General features: G+C 42.0%; 1 protein-coding gene and 1 pseudogene across 2 annotated transcripts; both read left to right on the top strand.

Annotated features, from left to right (window-relative positions):
* The first annotated feature begins 4593 nt into the window (after positions 1-4593).
* LOC308593635 (proto-oncogene Mas-like) lies at positions 4594-6518 on the top strand (annotated as a pseudogene). Its single transcript, XR_014013342.1, has 2 exons — positions 4594-5296; positions 5832-6518. The product of XR_014013342.1 is annotated as a proto-oncogene Mas-like (transcript).
* An 8258-nt stretch (positions 6519-14776) lies between these two features.
* LOC308592952 (mas-related G-protein coupled receptor member H-like) lies at positions 14777-15978 on the top strand (the record flags this gene model as incomplete). The annotated part of the gene is made up of 1 exon (XM_081205046.1): positions 14777-15978. One exon carries the CDS (start codon positions 14777-14779, stop codon positions 15743-15745), a length of 969 nt encoding a protein of 322 aa, XP_081061172.1. The 3' UTR covers positions 15746-15978.
* Between the last annotated feature and the right edge of the window lie 6152 nt (positions 15979-22130).

The raw sequence follows: 22130 nt of genomic DNA on the forward strand, positions 1-22130 counted from the left end.
TTATCACTTCAGTCCCATCTAGGCCTTCTAGCTCCTACTAAGCCAGTTTTCGCCAGTGGAGGCACATTTTGAAATGCTCAAGAGGTAAAGTCAGAAAATGACTATCATGGATAGGACAAAACACAAATTGACTGCTGCCTCAAAAGCAGCATAAAAAGAACAGAGATGGAATCATATAATATGGAAAAATCTATTCTATGGTTGTTGTTAACACTGTTAAATCATGGTTGTTAATTGTCTGTTTCTGCTGTTAACTGAATCAAAGAATAATGTTTAATTGCTGCCCATAGCTATACTCATCCAGCAACACAAATAAATGGCATGCATGGTGAGCAATCTTATATATGTCTACTCAGAAGTAAGCCCTTTAGAATTCAATAGGACCTACTCCCAAGGAAGTCAATCTAAGACCATACAAAGGACCTGATGACTTTGGCCAATTGCCCATTGACTCCACCATCCTGTTCTCACACCGCTGAACCAGATACATGATAGAAACGAGCAGGCAGGGCCTGATCACAAAAGTGCTCTCCCCTTCTGCAATTTTCAGCACTGGCATCCAAAAGCACATTGCCTTGTGCTGTGGAAGCAGAGGACAGCCTCCACCATGATTTGTATCTATTGATAGGCCTATTCCCAATTAATTTGTGTATTCTTCTTTTAAAGCCTTCCAAGTTGGTGGCCATCACTGCATACAGTGAGAGCCAGTTTTCAAGGGGGAAATGGTGACTTCAAACAACAGCAGACATTTGTATAAATTGGGGGGAAATGAGAGGTAAAAATTGGCAATTGTAAACAACAGCAGCAGTTTGAGTTAAATCCCTTCAAACAATGGAATATTTGACGACGCTGCATCCTTGAGGGAATCTGCTATGAGGAAAGCGGAGGTTGTAAACAATGGCAGAGATTTGAGTAGTTAGCAGGGGGGGGACGTGTGGGAGTGGGAAAAAATATGCAGGAAACCCCCAATTTCTAGAAGAAGCTTCTCATGGCTCTTATGTTACTTATCCATTGGTTGCAATATTCCCTGTGTTTTTGTACCTTTTTGTATATACATTATTCTGTTAACCAGATTGAGAATGGACAGAAAGAAGCATACTATGCCATTAGTAATCAATAAATGATTATCACTCTATCAAGTCACAGAGTTGTTAGCTGCTTCCTGCTAACAACTCTGGAAACAAACTTTTCTCAAGTGTACATATCATCATGCCCTACAGCTGATGATATATGGTTGTCTTCTCTTACATTGCTACTTACATATGAAATAATCATGTATGTATATTTTTGGGTTTATTCTGTTGTTCACATATGGAAAAAATCTATTATTGGTTGTTGTCAACAAAAACAGGTTTGAAAAACTGTCTTCTCTTCCAGACACTTCAAAGGTTTTGTGGTTACATTGTCTGTTTTTCGTGTTCTGCTCTAAGTTGGAGCTAGAAAACAAAAGTTAATTGAATCCAAGAAAAAGTTTAATTTCTACATATAGCCATACACATTCAGTAGCACAAATAAATAAGAGCATGCAGACCATGTACTCGTCTACTCTGCAGTGAAAACTTAAGAGATATATTTGACCTACTCCCAGGCAAGCGAATATAAGAGCAGAAGAAGAACCTGATATGTAGTTTTACCCTCCATGAATTTCTCAGACTGGATGGAAAATTAAAGGGAATTACCAATTTCCAGAAGCAACTTCTCAAGCCCCTTATGTTAGTTAATCGTTATATAAATTGGCTGCAATATTCCATGTGTTTTTCTACTGTCATGTATATCTGTAATTTTGTTAACCATATTGAGCATGGAAATATAGAAGCATGGTATGGTTTAAATCAATAAATGAATTATTCCCAATCAAGTCACAAAGGTGTTAGCTTCTTCCCCCATCCCTAACACTGGCAAACCAGCTTTTCTCAAGAGTACTTTCTACAACAGTGAGATTTAGAGGGCAACAGCCTCCTCCTAATTTTGTTGATGACTATCTTGTTCACCAGTAAATGCAGTTTCTTCTTGTCACAAGATGTTGGCAAGCTGATTAAGCAAAAATGAAGAGGAGAGGGTAGGTTACAGAACATTTTGCAATTGGCTTGGTCAGACTTAGAAGTTTCCTTTGCGACTTGGGAATTGCATTAATTCCTGCAAATCCTCCAATTTCCTACTTTTCCTGGCACAGAATTCTGTGATTCCTGCTTTCTCCTTCTCATGCTATCTGAACCACAGCTTCTCACAGGTACAGTACGTATGTGAACATACTTCATTTGGAAGGGTGGCAGATGAGCCATGGCAAAGTGGCAGAATCATGCATGCATTTGGCACACGTGCATTTTGCACGAAACTGCTTTACAGAGACAGAATGGAGACGGAGTATCTACGCAGTCTTGTGACAGCCCTGCTTCCTGCTGATCTAAAAATGTAGCCTTTTGGCATACAGATAGTTTTTCTCAACAGGCAACTTCTCATAGATGCAGCGGCAGAACAAGCCAACCGGGCACTGGGGCAGGACACTCCGTGGGGCTTCCAAGGAGTCTGCCTGCCTCCTCCCACTCAGCTGCCCTACAGCTGAGGGGGAGGAGGCGGGCAGACTGTTTGGGGCACTTTGAAGAAGAAGAAGAAGAAGAGGAGGAGTTTGGATTTGATATCCCGCTTTATCACTACCCGATGGAGTCTCAAAGCGGCTAACATTCTCCTTTCCCTTCCTCCCCCACAACAAACACTCTGTGAGGTGAGTGGGGCTGAGAGACTTCAGACAAGTGTGACTATCCCAAGGTCACCCAGCAGCTGCATGTGGAGGAGTGGAGACGTGAACCTGGTTACCCAGATTACGAGTCTACCACTCTTAACCACTACACCACACTGGCTCTGGAACCTATGGGTGCCCAAGCCACCGTGTCTCTACCAGCAGAGACATGTGGCTCTGGTGTGCAGCAGGCCCCGTGGTGAGTGCCACCTGGCATTTTGTCACCCCCCTCAGTGGTGATACCCAGGGAGAACTGCCCCCACCACACACACCCTTCCTCTGCCCCTGCATAAATGTATAGAAAAGGGGAACAAAAGAATTGCATTCATGTTGGATTAGAGAGGCTGTGTTCAATCTAAAATTGAACAATGGAGAAGCAAACAAAGAAAGAATGGGAGGTGAGGCTAACAGGGAAATATCAGCCAGTTATTTCAATAAGATGTATTTTGGTTGGGTTACAGGCTTAACAGGGAAAGGGAACTGAGAGTTTATGCCAAGGAAGACGATGAGTTTCATAGAGTAGGGCTGCCATATGTCCAGATTTTCCTGCACACGTCTGGGTATTGGACAGCATAATGACGTCCTGCTGGATTTTCACTAAATTGGCAAAATGTCCAGGAATACCAGGGCATATGTCAAGGGATTTTCACTTTGGGGAATATGGGAAACCTATCATAGTGACTCTCTGAAACCCCCTATATATTCAGGTAGATGCAAGCGCCACTGGCCCCTTTACCTGGCAACTAAAGAGCAAGAGTCATTTCACCTTAACAACCCACTCCAAAATAGCTACAAAACATGAAAGACTAATCTGAAAAGGTTTCGCTTTGTATTTGCTTATTATGTTAACCTATGCACTTACTGAATGCATGACGAGTGAAGAGGGGGCTCATATAAGGTGTATATTCAAGTATATCATTTCTTTTCAGTTACCTGGATATGTTTTCTTTTCTTAAATCAAAGCAAATATGAGAAAAGCTTTTATTGCTGTCACTTGCCCACTTACGTCCACTATTTAAAATACCATGAATACCTCTAGAAGTCTATTGCTTATCTCACTCAATCAGTTTCACCAATTTTTTCATCTTGTTCTGTGTTCCCCATTTCTGTTTTGCCTTCTCCAGCAGGGCAGGGACTGCACTGAGGTTGATGTTGTACTAGACTGCTGATCAACAGTTGCTCACAGGCATGTGAATGTCTCAAGTTAACATAGTTCACTTGCAAAAGCAGAAGGGGAACCATAAGCAGAAGTGTACATGCATTGAAGGCAGAAAATCCTAGGCTGAATCCCTGGGGAAGGGAATACAGGGCTGGAGAAACCAATAATCTGCCTCACAAGTGCTCTACTATAGGGGTACAACCTTATTTTTAAAAAATCTCAATGTCAGGCTCATCAGCACATGTGAGCATGCACACACACACAGATACTAGCTCTCATTTTGCTGCTTTGAACTCATTCAACTTGTGTAGATTATTTTTCTGTTATCGTTCATAGTGTGTATTTATTTCATAAACCATTTACTGGTGGTGACACTCCTATTCTTATGTTAGGAAATACTATGTGGGGGACAAATAATGGGGGTCGAGGAGGGTCAGTAGGAGAGGAGTGAAAAATATCCCTATTTCCATCTGAAGAATGTTAGGGGTCATGTTATCAAATCTGGGATTGGAGAGAAGTGTCCCCATGCCCTCGTAAAAAAAAAAGCAGATTGGTCTCCCACAAATGTCAAAGTTGCCCCGAGTGGGGTTGGGAGATCAAAGAGCTGTTGGGGCAGCAGAAAACCACAGCAGAGGAGAGGACTTTTGTGTTCCAAAGCTGTTTGTAGGCTGTTTGTCAGAAGCAGAGATTAAGCAAAATGAGCAATGATGGCCTGGGATCCTGGTCCACTTGGAATGCTTCAGGGGAAGATCTTGGAGCAGAAAATGGAACTGACCTCCTAACCCCCCAGGATGGTTTTGATCATGAATTATCACCATATCCTATAGAAGACATTTTTATCTCCGTCTCCATTTTATTTATTAGCATTTTTGGACTTATGGAGAATCTGGTTTCTTGGCTTTTGCATGAAGATGAATCATTTCACCACCTTCATCCTGTCATCTGGTTTCTTGGCTTTTGCATGAAGATGAATCATTTCACCACCTTCATCCTGCATCTGGCTGCTGCTGACCTTGGGGCAATCATATGCTTATTTACTTTTCCCATTATATATCTTCTGGAGTCATTTTCATTATTACATGCCAGTGATTATTATTTCAATATAATATCTTTTGGCACCTTTGCTTTATTGTTCATGTACAACACTGGTCAATATCTGTTGACAGCCATTAGCATGGACAGGTGTGTTTCTGTCATCTTTCCCCTTGGGCATCGATGCCACCGACCACCACACTATTCCACCCTTGTGTGTGCCTTAATATGGATCACTGTAATCAGCTTTCCTGCTCACTGTAATCAGCATGATCATTTTTATTTTTTTAGTTATAACGAATCCCCTTTTCTACCTGTTTCTAATGAATGTTATACTTTGCCTCCCACTCATGACCGTTTCCACTCTGGTCCTGTTTATAACAACAACAATCTTTATTACGGTCCAGAGACCCAGCAAAACATTACAAATCAATACAGAGTTCATACAGCCTACCTCCAGGTTAATCAAGCACTTTGTTTAGAATATAGGGCTCGTTTGTTCTTGCAACCACCGATAAAAACTTTGCCACTGCCAACGTTCTAGCTTTTGTCCGGTCTTCCAGTAGGAACCTGACATAGTGAGCCTCTGATTTTCCCGGGAAAGGCACCAGCAAGGGTAGTATCAGTTCAGCCCTGGCCTGCTCATACTTCGCACAATGCAACAAAATCTGATTTATGGAATCGATGTCTTGAGCACACGAGCAAAGTCTGTCCTGGTAGGGAACTCCTCTCAACCTACCATCCAGCACTGCAGAGGGGAAGACATTTAGTCTGGCTTTGGTGAAAAGCCTTCGATAGTTAGGTACTGTCAGGTTTTTGATGTAAGATGTTAACTCGAAGACATACCCATATTGAACTCCTGCTGCCAGCGGACTACAGACTACGTGTGACCGAGATCGCAAGTCACTGTTTATAAAAGTTTACTTTAGATCACAACAGAGGAAGAAGGGGAAAATTGTAACAGCCATCCTACTTGCCCTCCTCTTCTTCCTCTTCTTAGCTTTCCCATTTACTTGCATTTCATTAATCCATTTTTCCCTTGAAAGTGGAAACAGTACTAAAATATTTATTGGGCTCTTATGCAGCTACCTAAACAGCAGTGTTCACCCTTTGGTTTATTTCCTGGTTGGAAGGAAGAAACACAGTCGATCAAGGGAGAGCTTGAAGGTCATATTCCAGAGGGTTTTCAAGGAGGAACAGGGAAGAGAGGAGGTAGAACTCCGGGTCAGCCCACAGATATGCTGCTTCAAAAGAATCAGAATGATTCACTTTTTCCCTCTTGCTATTCTGATACTTTTGGCAAGGTCCTCGGGCTGTTCAGAAGTTCAAAGAAACCCATATACCTGCATTTTATTAATCCATATTTCCTGGTTGGAAAAAAGAAACACAATCGGTCAAGGGAGGTCATATTACAGAGGCTTTTTAAGGAGGAGGAAGATGGGAGAAAGAAGCGAGACGTTCAAGTCCAAACCTGGATCTGATGACTTCAAAGAAGAATTGAGCCATGAAAAAGACTATGTACTGAAAGTGGAGACAACAGATATACCTTTCCCTGCTTATCTCTTTGCTTTGTAATACAAAGGCTTTAATTAAAAATGACTGGTTAATCCCCCCCCAAAAAAATGCTTCTTATATTTCTTAGTACTTGTTCTACTCTGAACTCAGTATCTCCCCCTCCCCTCTTCCTCCTCCTTTTTGTCTTAAAATATTTTAATTAAAGATTTCTTGGTTTACAAAAGTATGTGCAATGTCTCTTTTTTCAAATTTCATTTGTTGAAACATTAGTGAAGGAAAGTGGGAAAGTGGTGGAGGGCTAAACATGAGTGAGGTGGGGTGGGTGGCAAAGCTTCTATTATAATTAGTTTAACTTATTAGAAATCTATTTGTTAATTTTTAGAGATTGTATATCTCTGGAGAGGCATAGAGGTAAACCCCATTTCCATTTTTTATCGGCAGATTATTATTTATTGAATGTATGTATTATTATTATTTATTGAATTTATATACTGCCCTATACCCGGAGGTCTCAGATGAGTGAAGCCTGAGACTTCTGGTGCTTTCTGCCATAATGAAGGCAGCTCCCATGTTAGTGGAGATCGATCACAGATCATAAACAAGGACGATTTGAGGGTAACTGTCATTGAAAGCCCTCCCCCCACAGTGTTCGGGAGGGGGTGAACTCCACTCGCAGATCGTCTGATACCTAGCTTTCATCCCGACATGGATTACAGGAGGCGCTGAGTGCAAAGCAATTCACTTATTGGTAACCATCTAATGCAGCCATTATGGGCAGAGGTTCTTCTGTTTTTTAGAATGAAATTGGATGTAATTTACAGATGTGTACTGGACTAATAGGACATGATAATCTGCTAAATGAATCAGCCACTGAGCAGCAACGTTTCAACCTGGAAAGAAGATTTTCTTCATAATGAACTGCAGTATGTTGGGGGAGGGGAGCCTTTACCCTTTCTTTATATACATGGTGTTTGCTGCTTTAATTATTTGGAAAACTTCCCCCTGGGTGCCAATGGATTGATAAAAAGCAAAAGAAAATTAATGAGAATAAGATAATATATATGGATCGTTACAAAAATAGAACTGTGTGAGAATATTGGTACGATTTATAGCACCAATCTTCCACTGAACCGCAATTAGGGCTATGGCTTTTAAAGATGTATCACAACTCTGGAGGGATGCCTGATCATTAGCGGCTGAGTGTTGGATGAGAAAGATAAGTTGGAGACTTACCCGGGGGTTTGGCAGGACTCCAGACATTTTGTTAGACTTTGACAAACAAAGTGTTACGATATGAAAGCAACGCAGCTGCAAACTGGTAGCTTGAAAACATCACATGATGGGACTGTCTGTGGGAAACAGTGTTACAGTCAGTTTACAGGGCGATTCACCAGAATTTGCTCAGAGTGTAATTTGAGACCTTCCTCTTGCGTATGTAAAGGAAGTATTTTGCCACTTGCTGGAAGGAGTCTGAAGTGATCGGACATGTTTTATGTAGTGCTGAAGAGTCAGAAATAAAGCGATGCAAATACATTTCTGCCTTATCTCCTTTTCCTGCTGGGAAGCAAGGAGGGAGGGGGTGTGCATTTTCCCACGCTGGGAGATGTCGCCTATTGAGACCTATCATGGACTATACACACACACACACACACACACACACACACACACAATATTTTTATGAGTTTTCAAATACAAAAATAAATTTATACATTCCATATATCTTAATTACATCTTACTTCTCTTTTTTGACTTGACTCAATTTGTCTGCCATTCCTTCCTATTAATACTTTTTACACATTTCTGCCCTTTTAACTCTTTCCCCTCACAGAGCTTCCTTAAAGCTTACAAACGTAATTTTATTATCACTCAGTTTTTGCATATATTGGGTAAACTTTTCCCAATCTTTTTGTAAATCTTTGATCTCATCGATTCTGGATCCTTCCTGTCACTCTGTCCAGTTCTGCATAATCCATCATTTTAGTTCTCCATTCTTCTATTGTAGGTAATTCCTCCTGTTTCCATTTCTGGGCCATCAATATTCTTGCTGCTGTCCCTGCATATAAAAATAACTTCTTTTCTTTCTTATTTATCTCATCACCTGTAATGCCTAGTAAAAATGCTTCTGGTTTCTTAAATGTATATTTCAACATTTTCTTCAATTCATTATAAATCATTTCCCAAAACCTTTTTACCTTCTTACATTCCCACCACATATGAAAAAGGTACCTTCTTTTTCTTTACATTTCCAACATTTGTTACTTATCTTATACATTTGTGCTAACTTCACAGGTGTTACATACCATCGGTACATCATTTTCATAACATTTTCTTTTATAACTGTGCATGCAGTGAATCTTAAACCTTCTTTCCAAAGTCTTTCCCAATCCTCCATTTGTATATTATGCCCTATATCTTTGGCCCAGTCAATCATAACTGATTTTACCTCCTCATCCTTCATACACCACTCCAGTGATATCTTATACATTTTTGCTAAATTCTTACAGTCATTATTCAATATTTCTGTCTGAAATTTTGATTCTTTGTTAGGAAAACCCCTCCGATTTAGATCTTTTCTAAACATCTCATTAATTTGAAAATAATGCAGCTAATCATTCACATAGTCCTTAACTTCTTAAAATGGTCTCATTTTCCATTTTCCTACACTTTTACACATTAACTTCTCATATGTCACCCAACCCCCTGTCATATTGACTTTCTTCACAATTATCGCCTCCAACGGCGACAACCAATATGGAGTTTTTTGTTCCAACACGTTTTTATATCTTTCCCACACTCCCATCAAGGACCTTCTTATAATGTGATCTTCAAAACCTTTATGTACTCGTCTCTTGTCATACCACAAATACGCGTGCCACCCAAATCTATTATCGAAACCTTCAAGATCTAACACATCCGTGTTTTCTAATTTCATCCATTCCTTCAACCAACAGAGGCAAGATGCTTCGTAATACAATTTCAAGTCTGGCAGGACGAAGCCTCCAAGACCTATCCTGGACTTGCAGGGGTTGCAGCCAGGGAGGTCACCAGTAAGCAAGCCGGGAGCCTGGGAGAGGAGCCAGTCTCTCCCGAAGAAGGCTTGTTTTTCAACACAAAGATGGCGTGTGACGCAGGAAAAATTGCAGACTTTGAGAACAGGAGAAAGAGAACAAAAAAGTAGAAGTGGAAGCAGAGATGCTGTATATGTTGGATTACAACAGGAAGAATGAAGAAACAAATGGAAAATAAACATCTCACACAGAAATTTACAGGAAACAAGTTGCTGGCCATTAGTATATACTTTGTGAGTGGATTCCACAGTTTATCTATCTGCTGTGCAGAGAAGCATTTTCTTTTGTCTGTCTTGAATTGTCCAGCATTTAGATGCACTGGGTGGCCCTGAGTTCTAGTATTATAGGGGAGTGAGAAAAATAATAATATGGCATCATTAATTATTTAAATGTATATACCACCCTATACCTGCCTAGGTTCTTACATTTGTTATAATATTGCATTTTTACTTTTGGGGAAAAGGGAACCATATCACAGATAAGATCTGAAACCCCCCATATATTCAGGTAGCTGCAAGCCCCACTGGCCCCTTTACCTGGCAATTAAAGAGCAAGAGTCATTTCCCCTTAACAACCCACTCCAAAATACCTACAAAACATGAAAGACTAATCTGAAATGTATTAGCTTTGTATTTGCTAATTTCTGTTAGTAAAGACTAATTCTACCTTTCTCTAAATTCTTCCAGCCAGAGAACACCAGAAGACATATGAAAGCAAAGATTGATCACAATGATCAATTACACCCTCCAATCACTGTCCTCTTTGAATGATGGAGAGGAATATTATGGAACTTTCATTGAAACTGTTCTCTCTAACAATAGCCACCCTGATAACAATTCAGGGTTGACATTAGGACAGTATATATTGCATATTGGTCACCAGAGGCAGACTGCATCACACATCCATTGATGTGTTCAGTACACTTTTAAAGTCATCCAAGTGGCCATTGGTATATACTTTGGGATTCTACCTTTTAATCAACATATTGAGTAGTTAGCAGGGGGTGACATGTGGGAGTGGGGGGAATATCTACAGGAATTTGCCACTTTCCAGAAGAAACTTCTCATGGCTCTTATATTACTGTATCCATTGGCTGCAATATTCCCTGTGTTTTGGTACTTTTTTGTATATTTAGCAAGCATTTTGCACACTGACATGAACATAATTATAGGGATCCCAAGTGGCAGGCTAGGAAAGAATGAGTTCTGGAAATCTCAGTGCCTGATAGCCTTAGTAGCTTAAGGTCTAACACTAGGATGTTGAATGTCCCTTCAAATACCCTTCGGATGTTTGGCCCAAAACAACAGTAAACAGTAGGTTTTCATGGGAAAAAAGCAATGGAACAAAAGAATAACCTCTCATATCCTTGCATAGAAATCACAGTTCAAGGTATGTTAGAGAGAAACTCCAGCGGGTGCAGAATGCCGCAGCGAGACTCTTTACGGGGTCTTCGCTGCGGGATCACATTCATTCGGTGCTATACCAGCTGCACTGGCTCCCGGTGGAGTACAGGATCAGGTTTAAGGTGCTGGTTTTAACCTTCAAAGCCCTATACGGCCTAGGACCCTCGTATCTACGGGAACTCCTCTCCTGGTATGCCCCACAGAGGAACTTACGGTCCTCAAATAAAAACATCTTGAAGGTCCCAGGCCACAGAGAGGTTAGGCTGGCCTCAACTAGAGCCAGGGCTTATTCGGCTGCGGCTCCAACCTGGTGGAACGCTCTGTCACAAGAGACAAGGGCCCTGCAGGACTTGACATCTTTCCGCAGGGCCTGCAAGACGGAGCTGTTCCACCAGGCCTTTGGTCAGGGTGCAGCCTAACTCCCTCCTTTGGCAATCTTTACAATACTTTAGTTTATGGTTGCCATCAATTTTGATTTTAATTAATTCTTATCATGTTTTTATAATGTTGCACTATTTTAGTGTTGTTAGCCGCCCTGAACCCGGCTTCGGCTGGGGAGGGCGGGATATAAATAAAATTTATTATTATTATTTATTATTATACATAGAGTTTTGTATCCAAAATCTGAGGCTGAGTGGTTTGCATGCAGATGATTCCAGATTCACTCTCTGCTGGGTAGGGCTAATTCATATCCTGTTAAAATGGTCATATCCACGAGTTATTGCTCCAATTAGTCATGGGCAGGTTTCTTTTTTCTCAGTCTAGATACTTCAGCAATCTCCTGTGTGTTCAGGAAATGATCCTATATTATAACTGAAGGAGAGATGCCGACAAAGGAGTCCAGAAGCTTCACCATAAAGGTTGCCTTTGAGGAGGAGCATGAAGGAAAAGAAATATGTGAGGACACCAAAGAGAAGGAGAAAAAACTAAAAGAAAGGATGTGATGTGTTAGTGCTGGTGCAAGACATTTTGCTGCCTGAAGCAGAGGAGCAAATGTACTCACAAATCCTTGCTGCACCTTTTCCTGCCTTCATCCTTCCCTTTCACCCTATTTCTGCCATGAGAAGGGCCTTCCTTACCTTCCTGCACTCTCTCCTGCCATGCATAGAATTTGTGTAGCTTGCATCTGGGACCAAAGAGGCTTGAGAGATTCCAAGCATCCTACTTTTATCCAGATAGAACTGTCTGCTTACAATTGGGAGTAGATTGGCTATACAGTGGTGCCCCGCAAGACGAAATTAATTCGTTCCGCAAGTTTTGTTGTCTAGCGAATTTTTCGTCTTGCGAATCACGAAATCCCATAGGAATGCATTGAAAATCAATTAATGCGTTCCTATGGTCAAAAAAAGTCCAAACAAAGCCAAATTTGGTACAACAACAGTTTATTAACTGCTCTTTAAAGTCACACATACTGTAAAGAGCAGTTCAAAAATTGAAGGGAAAATAAATTAACTTTATAAACAAAACATGTCTTTGTTTTTAGACAAAGGAAACAAAGTCGCGAGACGTTTTCGTCTTGCGAAGCAAGCCCATAGGGAAATTCATCTTGCGAGGCAAATCGAAAACGGAAAAACCTTTCGTCTAGCGAGTTTTTTGTCTTGCGAGGCATTCGTCTTGCGAGGTACCACTGTATGTATTTCCTTGTATGAGGTTTCCCATAAAAAATGAGGTCCTCTTGCTGGGAAAATGTTCTGTATCCCTACTGTACCATCATCCTGCTCTTTCCAGCCCATTAGCTGGGCTTTCTTTCCCGGGGTGTATTGGAAATCTCCTGCGTTTGGAGCAAAGTGCTTCTCAGTGCTTAAAGCCTACTTGCAGGCTTTTGAATTGTAATGGAGCCTTTCAAAGCACTTTTGTATATTTTACAAATGGAGCTGTTACTGTGCATGATCACAATCCCCTAAAGACTACATAGACAACTCAGTGACAATTGTTTTTCTCTTGTCACATGACACTGGCAAACTGATTAAGCATAAATGAAGGCAAACAAGCATATTCCAGCACATCTTGTCATGAGCTCTTAAATGCATTGAATGTTTCCTCAAGACTTGGGAGTTGCATTGGTGTCTGCAAATCTTCAAGCACAGGATTACTTATTCTGGTTCTCTCTCTCTCTATCACATTATCTGATCCAACGTTAGTCACAGGTAAGCGAAAAGCTCAAGTTACAAATTCTTCACTTGCAGGAGCAGAAAGAGGAGTAATTGGTGTGGTAGAATTAAGCACCGATGATGATGATGATGATGATGATGATGATTGACAAGCACAGCTTCGATTCCTGGGGTTGAAAGATTAAAAGATAACACAGCTGTGAAAGATTCTGCATGAGGTTTTAGGAACAGAAAAGTATAGGAAGCTGCCTCCTAAATTTAGTCCATTATTTATTTATACCCAGCATTCCTCCAAGGCTTTTAAGGTGGTATACATAGTTCATCTTGCTACTCTTTTTATCCTCACAACAAACCTTTGAGGTAGGTCAGGCTGAGGAACTCTGGTTTGAAGTTATCCAGTGAGTTTTATGTCTGTGTGGGAATTTGAACGCTGGTCTCCCAGATCTTACTCCAAAATTGGAATCACAATGCCACATTGGCTCTTTCCAATTTGCCCAGTATTGCTTTACATTGTTGCATTGCAGGGGATTGGACTAGATGACCCTTGTGTCCTTTCCAACTCCAAGATTCTATGGTTGTGTGACTCTAGCTGACACAGTGGCGTAGCGTGGGGGGTGCAGGGGGGGCCGGCCGCACCGGGCGCAACACCTGGGGGGGGCGCTCGCACTCACAGCTCTCTGCCCCTACCTGGCTCACTCACTCTCTCTCACTGCAGTGCTGGATGTGCGAATCCGATCCGAGCCGCTGGGTCGCCGCCCACTGTGGAGGGGGTGGGTGCCAGGCATGCGGTGAGGAGAGAGAGTGAGGGACTATCTGGGGGAGGGACAGTGTAGCGGCCGCCCAGCGCAGCGCTGAGCGTGGGAGAGAACCACACCAGACCAGGCAGCAGCAAGAAGAAGCTGGCAGTGGCGGCAGGTTAGGGGTTAGGGGGCGCAAATTACTTGCCTTGTCCCGGGTGCTGACAACCCACGCTACGCCGCTGAGCTGACAGCACTTCTCAAGGGTTTCAGACAAGGGTCTGCCCTAATGGTTGATGCCAGGGATGGAATCCTTCTGCACAGGAGGCAGATGTTGCACCACAGAGCTATGTTCCTTGCCCTGGGAAGTATTTTTTACTTTGGGGAATATGGGAACCCTATCATAGAGACGCTCTGAAACCCCAAATATATTCAGGTGGCTGCATGCCCCACTGGCCCCTTTAAAAGGTAAAGGGACCCCTGACCATTAGGTCCAGTTGTGACCGACTCTGGGGTTGCGGCGCTCATCTCACTCTATGGGCTGAGGGAACCGGTGTACACCTTCTGGGTCATGTGGCCAGCATGACTAAGCTGCTTCTGGCGAACCAGAGCAGCACACGGAAATGCCATTTACCTTCCTGCCGGAGTGGTACCTATTTATCTACTTGCACTTTGATGTGCTTTCGAACTGCTAGGTTGACAGGAGCAGGGACCGAGCAACGGGAGCTCACCCCAAAGTGGGGATTCAAACTGCCAACCTTCTGAGCAGGAAGTCATAGGCTCTGTGGTTTAACTCACAGAACCACCTGTGTCCCTTTACCTGGCAATTAAAGAGGAAGTCATTTCCCCTTAACCACCCACTCCAAAATAGCTACAAAGCATGAAAGTCTAATCTCCAAAGCTTTAGCTTTTTTTTATTTGCTTATTTCTGTTAGTAAAGATTAATTCTACCATTCTCTAAATTCTTCCAGCACGAAAACACTGGACAAAGTAGAAAAGCAGAGACTGATCACGATGATCAATTACACCCTCCCATCACTGTCCCCAATGGATGCTGGAGAGGAATATTACGAAATGGACAATGGAACTGTTCTCTCTAATGATAGCTACACTGATAATGATTCTGGATTGACATTACGACATTATATATATTATTTATTTTGCTTTTTAATCAGCATTTTGGGGCTTTTGGGAAATGGGACTGTCATCTGGCTGCTTGGCTTCTGCATTAAGAGGACTCCTTTCACCACTTATATCCTGAACCTTTCCATGGCTGACTTTGGTTTACTGACAGTTACTCTTATTTTGGCTGTATGGTTCCTGTTAGAAGTATATGTCCAGAAACACCTTCTAGTTGACATTCTTTATCTTATCTTCATATTCTTGTACAGCACGGGTCAATTTCTGCTGACAGCCATCAGTATTGACAGGTGTGTTGCTGTCCTTTTCCCACTTTGGCATCGATGCCACCGGCCACCAAATATGTCCACCACTGTGTGCACCTTAATATGGGTGTTTTGTTTCCTTTCCCCTGCAATTCACCTCACACTCTCCCTGGCGAATTTACAATCTGGTGATATCCTTAACATTCAGTTTGTTGTGAATGGCTTCCTTTGTCCTTCACTCATGACTATCTCTGCTCTCCTCCTCTTCATCAAAGTCTGCTTTAAATCACACCAGAGGAGGCAGGGTAAACTTATAGCAGCCATCTTGTTGGCTCTCCTCTTCTTCATCGTTTGTTCTTTTCCACTCAATGCCCTTTTCATCACTTTTTTTGTTCTTGATTCAGTGCCTTCTTCTTTCTTACACTATGCCTCCATACTTGCCTGTGTGAACAGCAGTGTTAACCCTTTGATTTATTTCCTGGTTGGAAGACAGAAAAGAGGCAGGTGTAGGCAGAGCATGAAAGCCACATTCCAGAATGTTTTCAAAGAGGATGAAAACCCTGGAGAGGCAGGGGAGATCTCTTTGGAAACTCAGTGATGATGGCTCAAAAATATTGCCAAAATATGTCTTTATCATTGTGATTCTGATGACACAAGCTAGTTCCCAATTTACAAACTTTCTGTCTGTAACCTTCTTGACCTGTGCTCAGTGCTGGCTATTGATTTCAGAGTGTGCATAGAATCTCAGTCTTGAACACATGAATGGACTTGATGAATTTCTTATTATTCTTATTATTTTATAAATCTAGATAGTATACGACTATGGAGGAAGCCTGGGTCCATTCATGGGAAGAAAATTTAATGTATCCAGGGAGCTCTGAGCTTGCAGTTGGAGCTGCTGGGGAAAGATGTAGGCTGGGGTGCGAAAGTAGATTTGGCTGGCAGAAAGCAACCTCTACACACACTTTGAATGCCTTATGCATCAGCATTTTTGTTTTCAGTTCAGAACCTCCCTAGATCCTATATTACGACTACTTTTGTGCCTGACTGAACAGCTATGTTAACCCTTTCATGTATTTCCCTGTTGGAAGACATAGGAGATTATAAATGGTGTTCGTGATTTTAAAGAGTGGCAAAAAGTAATTCCAAGATTTACCGTATCTGGCAAGGAAAGAAACTAAGAATAAAATTTAAATTACTTACAGATACCAAAGAGAGAGGAGGTTTCTCTCTACCAAATTTGAAAGTGTATTACAAAGCTTCTTGCCTTTGTTGATTAAGGAATTGGATATTGTTAAAAAATACAGCTCTATTAGATCTGGAAGGATTTGATGAGAGATTTGGGTAACATGCATATTTTTGTTATGAGAAGGCAAAAGTCCATAAAGCTTTTGTGAACCACATAATTCAAAATCAATATATGAGTTGTTGAATAGATTTAAGACTTAATAGAATGTAAAACACCATGGTGGCTGTTGCCGTTAGCGGCAACAACTATTTTAAAAAGTTAAATATGGGGGGAAGGATGTGCCACCTATGGAGATCTGGTGATGGAGATGGATGACCAGTGGAAACTTAAACCTTATAAGGAAATAAAAAACCTTGGTAAATGACTGGCTGCATTATCATCAAATAAATGAAGTGTTTAAAGAAGACCAAAAAAAAAAAGGATGTGAATATATAAGATCTAGGTTTGAATTGGATTTATTAAGTAATAAAGTAAAAATGATGTCAAAAATGTGTGTTACTTTTGGAATGGCATACAAAAGATGAAGAAGCTAATAAAATACAATAGTCTATTAATCATTAAAAGCTTCCTTAAACAGGGCTGCCTTCAGATGTCTTCTAAAAGTCTGGTAGATGTTTTTCTCTTTGACATCTGGCGGGAGGGCGTTCCACAGGGCGGGTGCCACTACTGAGAAGGGCCTCTGCCTGGTTCCCTGTAACTTGGCTTCTCGTAGTGAGGGAACCGTCAAAAGGCCCTCAACACTGGACCTCGGTGTCCAAGCAAAATGATGGGGGTGGAGATTCTCCTTCAGGTAACGACCGAGGCCATTTAGGGCTTTAAAGTTCAGCACCAACACTTTGAATTGTGCTCGAAATGTACTGGGAGCCAGTGTAGGTCTTTCAAGACTGGTGTTATGTGGTCTTGGTGGCTGCTCCCAGTCACCAGTCTTGCAGCCACATTCTGGATTAGTTGTAGTTTCCTGGTCACCTTCAAAGGTAGCCCCACATAGAGCACTTTGCAGTAGTCCAAGCAAGAGATAACTAAATCATGCACAACTCTGGTGAAACAGTCCACGAGCAGGTAGAGTCTCAGCCTGCATACCAGATCAATCTGATCAACTGCTACTCCCTGGACACAGAATTGACCTGCACCTCCATGGACAGCTTTAAGTATAGAATGACTCCCAGGCTGCTCACCTAGTCCTTCAGGGGCACAGTTATACCTTTCAGGACCAGGGAGTCCTCCACACCTGCCCACCTCCTGTCCCCCCAAAACAGTACTTCTGTCTTGTCAGGATTCAACTTCAGTCTGTTAGCTGCCATCCATTCTCTAACCGCCTCCAGACACTTACACAGGACCTTCACTGCCTTCGTTGGTTCTGATTTGAAAGAGGTAGAGCTGGGTATCATCCACATACTGATGAACACCCAGCCCAAACCCGCTGATGATTTCTCCCAGTGGCTGCATGTAAATGTTGAAAAGCATGGGGAAGAGGACAGAACCCTGAGGCACCCCACAAGTGAGAGCCCAGGGATCTGAACACTCATCCCCCCCACTTTCTGAACACAGCCCAGGAGGAAGGAGTGAAACCACTGTATAACAGTGCCCCCAGCTTCCAGCTCCTCTAGACGGTCCGAAAGGATGTTATGGTCAATGGTGTCAAATGCCGCTATCACCTTTGTCCCTAGCCTACCAGAGACCATCGAGCAATGCAAGCAAGACAGTTTCAGTCCCATGGTGGAATGGAAGATTTGAGACTATGTGATAGTTGGCCATATTGGCTGCATCTAAAGATGGTTTTTTAAGAATCTGTTTGATAACCGTCTCTTTTAGTGGGTCTGGGAAGGCTCCCTCACAGAAGCATTCACCACACTGTGAAGCCCATCGCCCAGCCCTTCCCGGCTAGGTTTTATAAGCAAGGATGGGCATTTAACGCCAGTGAAACTAGCAAAAATATATGGAGCAAATAACCAATGTTGGAAAAGTAAAGAAAAAGATGGTACCTTTAATCATATGTGGTGGGTGTGTAAGGAGGTGAAGGCTTTCTGGGAAATGCTATATAATGAACTTTAAAAAATGTTGAAATATACATATATTTTTTAAACAACCCAGAAGCCTTCTTATTAGGTATTGTGGGTAGAGAAATACATAAACAAGATAAAACATTGTTTTTATATGCAACAACTGCAGCAAGAATATTATTAGCCCAAAGATGGAACAAGAAGAGATACCAACGAAAGAAGAGGCACTTTTCAAGGGGGATATGGTGACTTATAGCAACAGCGGACATTTGTGCAAAGCAGGGATGGAGGGAACTGAGAGGGGGGAATGACAATTTTAAATAAAGCAGCAGTTTGAGTTAAATACATTCATCCTTGGGGGAATCTTATATGAGGAAAATGGAGGTTTTAAAAAATGGCAGTTTTGAGTAGTTAGCAGGGGGTGAAATGTGGGAGTGGGGGACAATCTACAGGAAATAGCCACTTTCCAGAAGAAACTTCTCATCTCTTATGTTACTGTATCCTTTGGCTGCAATATTCCCTGTGTTTTTCTACTTTTTTGTATATAGATTAAAGTGGTACCTTGGGTTACACACACTTCAGGTTCTAGAGGCTTCAGGTTCCAGACTCCACTAACCCATAAATAGTACCTCGGGTTAAGAATGTTGCTTCAGGATGAGAACAGAAATTGTGCTCAAGCGGCACGGTAGCAGCAGGAGGCCCCATTAGCTAAAGTGGTGTTTCAGGTTAAGAACAGTTTCAGGTTAAGAACGGACCTCCGGAATGAATTAAGTACTTAACCCGAGGTACCACTGCATTATGTTAACCAAGTTGAGCATGGAAAGATAGAAGCATACTATGCTATTAATCAATAAATGAATATCACTCAATGAAGTCACAGAGTTGTTAACTGCTTTCCGCTCCCCAATGAGTAGGAAACCACCTTTTATCAAGAGTACTTTCTGAAATAGTGAGACTTAAGATAACAACAACTTCCTCCTAAATTTGCTGACGGCTATCTTGATCACCAGTAAAGAAACAGTTTCTTCTTGTCACAAGATGTTGGAAAACTGGGGGGCCGCTAAGGGCGCATTGGAAGATGGCCAACAATACCATCTCTCCGGCTCACAAGAGGTAATTAAGAGGCTGATATGGGAGTATGCAGCCTCCCTTGTTACCCCAAGGGAATGGGGAACACTGCCTCATCTGCGGTTGCCATAAATCACCCCCTGATTCGAAAGAAGGGGGTGAGGGCAGTAGGCGCACAGCCCTCGGGTGGGTCGGCTCTCCCTGACGCTGTCTCTGATCGCGCGGCCTGGTTGTAGGAGCTCAAAATAAACAATTAGAGAGAAGCAAATGCACATATTTAGAGTGAAGATCGGGAGATATGACTGCTAATTGAAGTGATCTCTGTGAAGTGGAGCGACGGGCTGGATTCAACAATAAATCAAGAAGAAGATATATTAAAGGATCGGTATGTCGGAATGGGACTGAAAAGGGGGGGGGGGGCTTTTCTTTTTTCTTTTATCTTATGTGAGTACCTAACTCACCCAAGAAAGAATCGTTGCAATTACTGATTACAAACAGGATGATTAAGAACTGTGTGGAAATAAATTACTAATCAAAGACATGACTTGTGGGAATATCTGGAAAGGAATGAAAGGTCTTTGTGACGCAGTTATAAAAAGAGACTTGTTATGGCAGGCCTGGCTATAGGATGATTGAGGGTGAGGAGGACCATGGCTTGTTATTATACTGGACTGTGAGATTGACCTGGCAGGGCCCCCTGAGAAGATTGAGGAGAGGCTGGCAGGCCTGTGATTAATGGACAGGCTTTGGGAATGTTTTGTACAGAGGTGCAGAAATGGCATCTGTCTGTCTTGATATGGCTCTTCGAGGAGTGCAAAATCCACACAGGATATAACAACGTTTGTTTTCAACCCGCTTGTGGAGACTACCAGAGGTCACAAGGAAAGGAATATATGACAACAACAAGAAGATGGGGAAAATAACAAAGAGAAGACTGAACAGAACTGTGAATATTATTTGGACAGAACTGTGTACATTAAAGCAGCAGCAAGAGAGATGTTTGGATCCCTTTCTGAGCTCGAAGCATGGGTACCCCCAACAAAAATTTAAAAATTTGGCTGTGTAATTTGGAACTAATGTGATGTGATTTGATTTGATTGGCTTGTTAATAAAAATTATATTTTAAAAAAAGATGTTGACAAACTGATTAAGCACAGAGAAGGAGAAGAGGATAATTTACAGGGCACTTTGAATTCAGCTTGGTTGGACTTACAAGTTTTCCTTGCGACTTGGGGATTGTATTGATTCCTGCAAATCCTTCGATTGCCAACTTTCCCCAGCACAGAACACTCTTACTCCTGCTTCCTGCCACTCATGATATCTGAGCCACAGATTCTCACAGGTATGTGGACATACATAACATGCAAGGGCGGCAGGAGAGCCACTACTCAGCTTACAAGTTGGAGTAGATTGGCTGTATGTATCCCCTTCTAGGAGGTTTTTGAGAAAAAAATGAGGTCCTCTTGCTGGAAAAAGGTTCTGTTTCCCTACTGTAACATCATCCTGCTCTTTACAGCCAATTAGCTGGGCTCTCTTTCCCCGAGTGTTTTGGAAATCTCCTGCGTGGGGAGGAAAGTGCTTCTCAGTGCTTAAAACTTACTTGCAGGCTTTTGAATTGTAATGGAGCCTTTCAAAGCACATTTGTATATTTTACAAATGGAACTGTTACTGTGCATGATCACAATCCCCTAAAGACTATATTGACAACCCAGTGATAATCGTTTTTTCTCTTGTCACATGACACTGGCAAACTGATTAAGCATAAATGAAGACAAACAGGCACATTCCAGCAGATCTTGTCATGAGCATTGAACATTTCCTCAAGACTTGGGAGTTGCATTGGTGTCTGCAAATCTTCCAGCACAGGATTACTTATTCTGGTTCTCTCTCCCTCACTATCACAATATGTGAGCCAACGTTAGTCACAGGTAAGCGAAAAGCTTGTTAGAAATTCTTCACTTGCAAGAACAGAAAGATGAGTAATTGGTGTGGCAGAATTAAGCATCGATGATGATGATGATGATGATGATTGACAAGCACAGCTTCGATCGCTGGGGTTAAAAGGTAAAAATGTAACACAGCTGTGAAAGATTCTGTATGAGGTTTTAGGAACAGAAAAGTATAGGAAGCTGCCTCCTAAAATTTAGTCCATTTATTTATTTATACCCACCTTTCCTCCAAGGCTTTTAAGGTGGTATACATAGTTCGTCTTGCTCCTCTTTTTATCCTCACAACAAACCTTTGAGGTAGGTCAGGTTGAGGAACTCTGGTTTGAGGTTATCCAGTGAGTTTTATGTCTGTGTGGGAATTTGATGGCTGGTCTCCCAGATCTTACTCCAAAATTGGAATCACAATGCCACATTGGCTTTTTCCAATTTGCCCAGTATGGCTTTACATTGTTTCATTGCTGGGGGTTGGACTAGATAACCCTTGGGTCCCTTCCAACTCTAAGATTCTATGGTTGTGTGACTCTGGCTGACAACACTTCTCAAGGGTTTCAGACAAGGGTCTGCACTAATGGTTGATGCCAGGGATGGAACCCTTCAACACAGGAGGCAGATGTTGCACCAGAGAGATCTATGTTCCTTGCCCTCGGAAGCATTTTTACTTTGGGGAATATGGGAACCATATCATAGAGACTCTCTGAAACCCCAAATATATTCAGG

Source organism: Podarcis bocagei (assembly GCF_964188305.1).
Source record: "Podarcis bocagei genome assembly, chromosome: 8".
Lineage (NCBI taxonomy): Eukaryota > Metazoa > Chordata > Lepidosauria > Squamata > Lacertidae > Podarcis > Podarcis bocagei.